Genomic DNA, 9,695 nt, shown 5'->3' with positions numbered 1-9,695 from the left:
TAAAGTTAATAGGCAAAATTTGTCCTTTAATACCCTATATATCTTCTATCTCTTTTCAACTTGTTTCATTATTTATAACATATCGAAACAGAAACCGCAAATTAAAGATTTATTATCAATAATAAGACGTCCTCAATTATTAATAAAAATTTAAATTAAACGATACCTTAATATTCACTCCATTTGGATATTCGTTTCCCTTATTGCCATCTAAAGATATACTAAATACTAAAATTTTAAATAAATAAACGCACTAAAGCTTTTCTTTGCTTGTAATTGTACGTAAGAACCCCATTTATATTCCATTAACCATAAGATTAGATTTTAAAAAGGGAATATAATTCCAATATCATAATAATAAAAAAAAAGTATGTAATATTAAATTATATAATAATAATAATAAATGAAAAGAAAAAAATTCAGATTTTATCGTCTATAAATTCCTTGAAATAGAACCAGTTCCTAATCCACTCATCCACCATTAACAAATCTAACTGTTCACTTTCTAATCTAATCCAACGATACCAAAAGCAAAACTGAAGAAACAGTGATGACAATGGCTCCTTCTTCGCCGGCGGTGGTTAAACAGTCGCCGTGGCACACACCGGTGCCATACTTCTTCGGAGGTTTAGCTGCCGTTTTGGGTCTCATTGCGTTTGCTCTCTTGATTCTCGCCTGCACCTACTTAAATGTTACCGACGATGACCAGAACGACGGGGACGGAGAGAGAGACCTTGAAGCCGGAGATGCCAAGTCCGATAATCACAAGATGGAACTCACTGTTTTCGAAGACAAGTATCTGGTAATCATGGCGGGAGAAGCAAAACCAACTTTTTTGGCAACACCTGTTACGAGCAAAACATTGTCTTTTGGTAGTTGTGGCTGCCGGAGTAACCCATCGGAGAAATCGTCGACGTCGGAGAAGGTGAAAGAAGGGAGCAACGATCAGCTACAAGTAAGGAACACCGAGAACCAGTAGACCCCAGATCAGCTCCATTAGCATTAGCTTCTTTTGCTTTTGCTTTTAAAAGATTCATATGGGAGTCGACTAGTCGAGCCATCTGATATCAGTTTTGTTCATTGAAAACGGTGGTGATCGTGGAGAGCATGTTAGATACAGTGAGGGCTTCCATAGGTGATTGTAGGGCTTGTTCTTGTTTTCTTCGTCAATTGAGTGTACTTGTTTGTACATACAAAGTCGCTAAAATTCAATTTGATGAAGAACAAAATTAAGTACTGCTTAAAACATTTACATTAATTCAAATGTTATTATTTGTAATGTAAATTTTCATTTAATGTAATATCTCAGGTTGTTTATTTATTTAGTTATTATATTTATAAATTTCTTTGTTCTTTGTTAATAATTTTAAAATCAGCTCACAATCAAAATTGTATTTTAGAAAAGTTAACATAATTCTTATTTCACGATCAAAATTGTTTTTTTGATATAAAAGTTAACTAATTCTTGTTTACCAAAAGAAAAGGATTAAATAAATGAAGTTGAATCCAATGAACCTGAACTCCATTTAATGAAGGGAAAGATTGTTCAAATGCATGATTGTCACGTTTATTATGGTACTTGTATGCATGTTCCTCAATAGACCCGTCATGTCATCAATCATCATATCTACACGAATGTGTGTATACGCAATCAATATCAAAGGATATGGCTTTATAATTTATAAAAAATATTTTATGTAACTATAATTACATAACTAATAGGGCAGTTAGATAAGAGAAAAGAGATGTTATTTTGATTAAAATGTCAAATGATATGAGTCATTTTCAACTTATTCTATTTAAAATCTATACCGGAAGCTAAAACAAATAGAACTTCATATACAATAAAACCCTTTGGAAGAATCTTCTTGAAAGAGAGGGGTGCCTTTGTGAACACGATAATTTTCAACTTATTCTATCAACCGTTTTGTAAGGTGTTGGGTTAATAGTCCTGCAACAAGTGCAACCCTTTGTTTAGTTGATATTATTGAGTTTGAAACCCTGAATAAACTACATGTGATAAGATAAGTTGGAGGAATGTGAGGATGACCCTGGTCATCATGCCCTTTAGGCCCTGTGTGACACATGTTTGAGGCTCTTTGTTCACCCGATAATACATACAGACCGTTTAAGGCATCCATTTGAAAGACAGATACGCATGCCTCAAACTGAAACCAAATGTGGATCGAACTCGAGTGACTCTCCTTTAGCGACGATTTCTTTCATCAATTGTGACGACAAATGCCGTTGCTAAAGTGATCTTTTTTGTTGTGTTAAAAGAGATATGGTAATTAAAAACAAGCGAAAGGATAAAGGGGAAAATAGGACCCGATTTAGTATTAAATAACCGATATAAAGAAAAGCAGTAAAAAAGAAGTTATCACTGGAAATTATTTAATTTGATAGTATTTATTCCTGTGTGCCTAAGTCTCATGTTTTGTTTTATTGTTATATTTGGCATAACATAATTATTAGAAAATTGAAAAGAGAAACGCACTCGATATATTCCAATAACCTGAATAAAATAAAATAAAAATACAAACATAAAATATGACGCCATTTTTCTCTATTAAGAACAAAAATATCGACCATTTTCGAATTTCGTGTATAAATAGCATCAAATGGAACCATTTCCTAATCCACTCATCAACTCTAATCATCTTCCATTTCTCTCTTGTCTTTCAAGTTTCAACCTCAATAATCCACCATTAATGACTCTTCAAGCTTCTTCAATGGCTCCATCCTCTCCAGTGACCATACAACGATCACCATGGCACTCACCAGTACCCTACCTGTTTGGAGGGTTAGCTGCCATGATGGGTCTCATTGCCTTCGCCCTCTTGATCCTCGCATGCTCCTACTGGAAGATCTCATCCGAAGCCGGAGACAGAGACCTTGAGGCCGGAGAAGGAGACGCAGACGGCGACTCCAAACCCGGTAATCACAAAGAAAAGGAAACTCCTGTTTTCGAAGAGAAGTATCTGGTAATAATGGCGGGACAAGATAAACCGACGTTTTTGGCAACACCCATATCCAGCAGAGCGTCGTCGTTTGGTAGCTGTAGTTCCTGTGGCAACTCAACGGTGTCGACGGAGACATCGTCGGTGACGGAGGAGGAAAAAGAGAAGACTTGTGATCAGTTACAAGTAACGAATACGGAGAACCATGAGACAGCAGATCAAGAGCTTTCTTAGTTTTTCTTTCTTTTTCTTTTTTGGAAATTTTGTTTCTTTTCACTTGAAGGAAAGGAATTCTTCTGTAAGTCACCATGGATGCTGACGAATGAGCTCCGGTGACTGCGGTTGCATAGTAGATAGGGTAAGGGGTTTTGTAGATGATCATAGAGCACCATCTCAACTTTTTTGGAGAATGAAAGGAATTTTCCATTTTGCCACATAATATATTTTTGGAATTTCTATACATATATTTTGTATATAAAATATAAAACGTTCAAATGCAAACTAACGATTGTGTGAGAACGTAAAATGATTTTGGTGCATCATATTAAAATAATCAACGATACTCATGATTCAGATGAAAATGAATATTATTTTAAAATAATTATTTATAGATAAAATCTGATTTGTATTTTTATCGAAACCACGGATTATTTCAATTTAACGCTTAAGAATTGTTATCACACACAAAATGGTGAGAATTGCAAAAATAATTCTCAATTAATCATTCCGTTGATGATATAAGATCGGAACTGGACACATGCAAAGCACACTCATAGATTCAAATGGGGGCTAAGATGTAATATATGATCACATATATCATAACGTAGCCTTGATTTTTTAAGTCTTCATGTCGCCACAGATATCATTAAATCGTTTTGAATTTTGGTTAACTTCTTTATTGTCGATACTATTACATTGTAACACAAACATAAGCATAAAAAGACAAGGTTTTTGAATGAACAAAAGCTTAAAAAGGCATTTTTAAACTCCATAATAGGTGTTCTACAAATTGATTCATCATGATATAACAGTTAACACCCTTAACACTTTAGTTTCCTCCTTCTTAGGTTACAAGCACATAAGTTACAATCCTTATGAATATAAAAGAAATTTTTCTTAAAATTATACACGTGTGTAGTTTGGCTGATCCAAAGTAGTCTTTACATGATTTTTTTGACAGGGTTGATCCATGTGGTCTGAAAATATTGCACAATAGGTCCTTATGGATGACACTATTAGAAAAAAAAAGTTAAGTATTCATTAAATGATCAATATACCATTTTTTTTATTTTTTTTTTCTTTTTCCTAAAATAATTTATGATTTAATAAAATAAAAACAAAAGAACCTGAACATATATAAAAAAAAGCAGAATAAATGAGAATATCTACCATGGAAAATTCAATGAGGGGTTGAATGAAATGACATACCTAGTTGTCATTCGTTGTCATCCAATGGATGATATCCTATTATTGTAAAATGTCACATTGACATTCAATAGATTTGGACTTTAATGGTCATGGAACTCTTTAATAGAAAAAAAATGTTTTATAATTCTTAAATACATGTTAAAATATATTTCACTGAACTTTATAGAATTGAATGCATTATAAGAAAAAACTGATAGAGTTGTATGAAATTTAGTAATGTGACAATTCATGGAGCTCTATTGACTTCAATGTATTCTGGATGTCCCGAATGTCAATCATTTTTTTCAAACATGATTCAAAACGCTAATCCAACTAATGATTTGCCTTCTGATCAGATTATTCCAAGACTCGGATTAGGGGAGGGATACGTTTCTCCCAAGATCGCATGGGCACTCATTGGCTTACATGGATACCATATGAATTTTAAAATGTATGTACGATTGTCTTATATAGAAGTTTGTTGGAAATTGTCAACAAATTGTGATAGATTAGCGACGAATGTGGTGTTTTTACTAAACTAATTCTAATCCTTCGTAAATTTATTTAAAAATAAGGTAACAGTATTTGTGGGTGATCCATTGGTAAATAGTGACAAATGGATTTCGTATGTGGTTTAAGTCTTTCTATTGTAGTGCAGTGGGTTGATTTTATGGTTGTCGATATCAAGATTCTACGTTGGATTGTTTTCGGGTTTGCAAAATCAGTATTTTAAGATTGAATTAGGATCATAAGATCCTACAAACAAAATGTAATTATAAGTTTAACAAATGAAAATTATATCTTCACCCATCAGTTGATTGTCCAAAGGTTCTAAATTGTTTAAAACATTTGTGATAACTAATATATCATTTTCAATCTAATCTAAAATAACAAGCGATGCATCCACACGTTTTAAAACGTTTAAAACTTCGTTTATGACGTTATAAATTAAAAATATTGCAGTTTTTAGCCAAAATAATCTAAAAGAAAATTGTAGTTGGCTTGAATATAAATTTGTGGATATAAAGATTATCAAAATTCGCATACATATGAAGAAGTTATGTTTATCTCAAGTTGGAAGGTAAAGTACATTGTTCAAATGTGAAAAACATAGGAAATGTAGGATCAGAAGGATTCTACGACTTGGTTTTACGATCCCACTACAATTCTATCAGAAATCGTGTTTAATGAAATCGGGATTGTTATTCACGTGTAGGATCATAGAATTGTGCGATTTTACGATTAAAAACGCGATTTTGACAACATTGGTTGATTTAATTGCCAAGAAAATTAAAAGAAATTGTCAAACGAATAGAATAACGAGTTAATTATTTGGGATGGTATCGTTGTATAATTTTTATGTAGAATGGTAATATATCTTCATATCTTGAGTTTCATCCATTTAATTTAAACCATATACTTTCAACATTTTGCATTAAATAATTTACTTCGACTATTGATTCCTTTTGTAAGTATTGGAAGTAGTAAAGAAACCAAAAATCCGACTCGTTTTTGTTCTATCATTTCTTCTATAAATATAACCCGAAAATGAGAACCGAATCCACTCGTCTCTCAAAAAGAACTACTTTAAATCAATCATCCATCACTAGGCTTTATTATTCTCTCTCGCTCTCTCTCTCTCTCTCAACTTACCAACTACAACCAAAAGAAGAAGAAGCAGAATGATGTCGATGGAATCAACTTCTTCTCTTGCTCCGTCGTCAGTCATGTCTGCTCAACGATCACCCTGGCATTCACCGGTTCCATACCTCTTCGGAGGCCTTGCTGCCATGTTGGGCCTCATTGCTTTTGCTCTCCTGATTCTCGCATGCTCGTACTGGAAGCTCTCCGGCTACCTCCAAAACAACCCCGACGACGAGAGGGACATTGAATCTGGAGACGGCGACAGCAAACCTGATAATGGCAACGACAAGCCACCGCCGGTTTTTGAAGAGAAGTATCTTGTAATTATGGCTGGACAAGCCACTCCGACGTTTTTGGCCACACCCATTTCCAGCACAGCCTCGTCGTTTGGTAGTTGCAGTTGCCTGAGCAATTCAACTGGGTTGACGGAAAAAGTATCAACGTCTGAGATGGTGACTGATAAAGAAGAGACCAGTTACCGGTTAGAAGTGAGGATCATGGAGAACGAAGAGGATGCTGATCAGCTCCGTTGATTCTTGTTTACGATTTGGTTAGGTGGGTTCCATGATAATTAGATGGATACTTCCCGAAATGTACATGAAATCTTTGAATTATGAATTCAATGTTCCGTTCTTTTATTCATTAAATGTTGTGGGAATAAAATGAAATTTTGAATCACAATTAATGATTAAGATAAATTACATAAATCGTTGTTGTCGTGGTTTGATAATTTGACCAGATCTATATTTTGATTCCTATAACGATATTTTTGTTGTTTTTATAAGGAAGTTTTCATTCGGATCATGGATAAGAAACACAAAGCCGTGTAGTGTTGTGTTCGTGTTTAAAATTTAATACGCTAATAACACGATATAGCACAAAACGTCGTGTTCGTGTTCGTTTTCAAAATCCAAGTATATATAATAGCATTCTATGTCATTTTATGTTATCTTTTTGTTGTGTTACTTGTGTTTAAATTATGGGAAAATGACACAGTAGCACATTAAAGTTTCGTCAATTGTCTAATTTGGTCACTAAAGTAATTTTCTTGCTCAATAGACCATTAAAATCGTTATTGACTTGTTAATTAAACGATTATTCTCAGATTTTCGCTTAACATGTCAATAACGAGTTTAATGGTGTATTGCGCAAGAAAAATACTTAAGTAACCTAACCGGAAACTTTAATGTGCTACAGTGTCATTTTCCCGTAAATTATCTTTTTTAAAAGAACTTACGTATGCCATTATGCAAATGGTTATTGTTTGTTTTTTTTCATGTTATCGTGTTTTATGTGTTTTTATAAAATCGTGTTCGTGTTAAGGAACAAAAACACGATATCGTATCGTATTCGGGTTAAGAAAAAGTAACTCGTATCATGTCGTGTTAAAGCAAAAAATATGGAAAATTACTGTCCAATTTGCCACCTCTATTGAGACGTGAAAGTCATAGAGTAGGAAACTAACGGAGTAATGGTGTAAGCGATTTAGCCTCTAGGATTAGCACTTAGTTGTATAATGTATATTTGTATTTTCTTTTCAAAGCTTGTAATTATTAAAATATTAATTACATAGTAATACCAAGGCTCTGTTTGACGTACGCGCTGGTAAGTTAGTTGCTAGCAAAAAAATAGTTGTTAGCTGAAAAGCTAACTGTTAGCTTATAAGCTAAACTGATAAAAAAAAATAGCGTTTGGTAAAAATTAACTAACAAGTTTGATGAAATATATAAAATGACATAAAAATACAGTTAGAAGAATATGTTGTTTATAATTGATTAAGGGTATAATTGGAAAAAATTTATAAAGCTCCTGAAAAGCTAATCTAAGTACTTTAAAAAAAACTAACTTATTTGATACTTTTATTCTTCCCAAAATGATAACTTAAAAAACTCAAAAATTATGCTAGTTGTGGCGCACCAAACACGGTCTAAATATGAATTTAAAATATTCGAAATTCTTAAATGGGTTGAAAGGTTGAAATCAGATTGAAAAATTCAAACCAAGCCAAACTCATTCAATTAAACATGTTACACATGTTAACCCGTTTAATTAAAACGGGTTTATAACCCAACCTACTAACCTTTAGAATGGGTTGGGGTTGGTTGACAAATTCGGGTTGGGATTGCAAGTTTTATAACATTATCCCTTCCATATTGCCCTTACCAGAGACCTAATAATGCTCTATCCCCACCTTTTACTCCTTTTTATGCTTTTCTCTGCTCTGCTCTTTTATCGGAAACTGTAACATCCCATTTTTCCACAGTCGTAGATTGTAATAAAAATACGAAATAAAATATATTACTCTAGACCCAAAATAGTCGTCATAGACACATAGGAAACATCGATGCGATTTTCATAGATATATAGAACGCCTAAATCTGATTTCATATGAAGGAGTTATACTTCTTCGAAGTTTTTCGATTAAACCGACACGACTCAGCGTATCGTAAAAAGTGAGTTTTTGTAACACCCTATTTTGAGCCGTTCCATAGTTTAGGGCCGTGACCCAAAGATCAATAATCATAAGGCTTCGGGCTTTAGGATAAGATAGGTTTAGACCCATTTGGATGAGGGTAATGTAGATTATGTGATCCAAGAGTTCGGTTTGTGTTTTGGAGCCCAAGGGTATAATGGTAAAAGTGATGGTTCAGGCCTTTCATGAGTTAAGGATTTTAGTTCGAGGTGTTTCAAGTCAAAAGTAATTAGATAGGGTTGTAGAGCTCCTCAATACCTTTATGTGGATATAAAGATTGCCGAAATCAGAGTTGGAATGAAGAAGTTATGACCGTTAGAAGTTATGAAGGTTTTTGGCTTAGTCAAGTATGTTGGGCGTACAGGAAGTACGTTGGCGTACTGGGCATCCCTTGTAACATCCATAAATTTTCATAAAAATTTAAACTTTTCAAAACAACCCTTTTTCTATAGAAGTGTTTACAAAACCGTTGTTCCAAAACATTATTTAAAATCAGAATCGCTCTCAATATAGTTTTCAAAACTTTGTCATTATCAGAGTATCCCAGAATTCATAAGTCCAAAAACGCGAGGATGTGTACGGTCACGCCTTCACCCTGACAAGATCCGCTGAAGTACTTGAAACCATAAACCAAAACTGTAAGCACGAAGCTTAGTGAGTTCCCCCAAAGTACCAACACACAAACAGATAACATATACCAACAACAACATGCATACAGAGCCTTCAGCCTGTCTGGACCGCCTCACCGGGCCTTCAGCCAGTCTGGACAGCTCACAAAACCTTCAGCATGTCTGGACCACTTCACCGGGCCTTCAGCCTGTCTGGACCGTTCTTTGGGCCTTCGGCCTGAATGGTCCGCCTGACAGGCCTTCAGTTTATCCGGGTCGCCTTGGGACTGTTGGCCTTCAGCACAAAGCATGATCGCCTCAACCCAACCACACACACAAACCATGTCGACATATACATAACAGATAAGCATACATATAATATACCGATATAAACATTATCAGGTTTGTTGACTGGCAGCACAGAGCAGTACAATCTCAACCCAACCACACTACCTCAAAACATGCAACCGGTAAACATATAGCCAGAACAGATAACATGCAGATCTAACAGATCACTAAGCATAGCATCTTCCTATCTACCAGGATACAGATCTAACAGATCACTATAGCACACCAACATACGATAAACCAGGATGACAATCC

At 34.4% G+C, this 9,695-nt stretch overlaps 1 protein-coding gene and 2 pseudogenes across 1 annotated transcript; all 3 read left to right on the top strand.

Annotated features, from left to right (window-relative positions):
- The first annotated feature begins 550 nt into the window (after nt 1-550).
- LOC145130937 (protein GLUTAMINE DUMPER 2 pseudogene) lies at nt 551-979 on the top strand (annotated as a pseudogene).
- Nucleotides 980-2,606: 1,627 nt separating this feature from the next.
- On the top strand, nt 2,607-3,399 carry LOC145128242 (protein GLUTAMINE DUMPER 1 pseudogene; annotated as a pseudogene).
- A 2,520-nt stretch (nt 3,400-5,919) lies between these two features.
- On the top strand, nt 5,920-6,692 carry LOC145128740 (protein GLUTAMINE DUMPER 2-like). Its single transcript, XM_079063544.1, has one exon. It carries the CDS (start codon nt 6,050-6,052, stop codon nt 6,542-6,544), a length of 495 nt encoding a protein of 164 aa, XP_078919670.1. The 5' UTR covers nt 5,920-6,049; the 3' UTR covers nt 6,545-6,692.
- The last annotated feature ends 3,003 nt before the right edge of the window (nt 6,693-9,695 follow it).

Source organism: Lactuca virosa, chromosome 8 (assembly GCF_052849685.1).
Source record: "Lactuca virosa cultivar CGN04683 chromosome 8, Lactuca_virosa_CGN04683_v6, whole genome shotgun sequence".
Classification (NCBI taxonomy): Eukaryota; Viridiplantae; Streptophyta; class Magnoliopsida; order Asterales; family Asteraceae; genus Lactuca; species Lactuca virosa.
The sequence above is the reverse complement of the archived record's forward strand: the minus strand, read 5'-3'. Positions and strand labels throughout refer to the sequence as shown.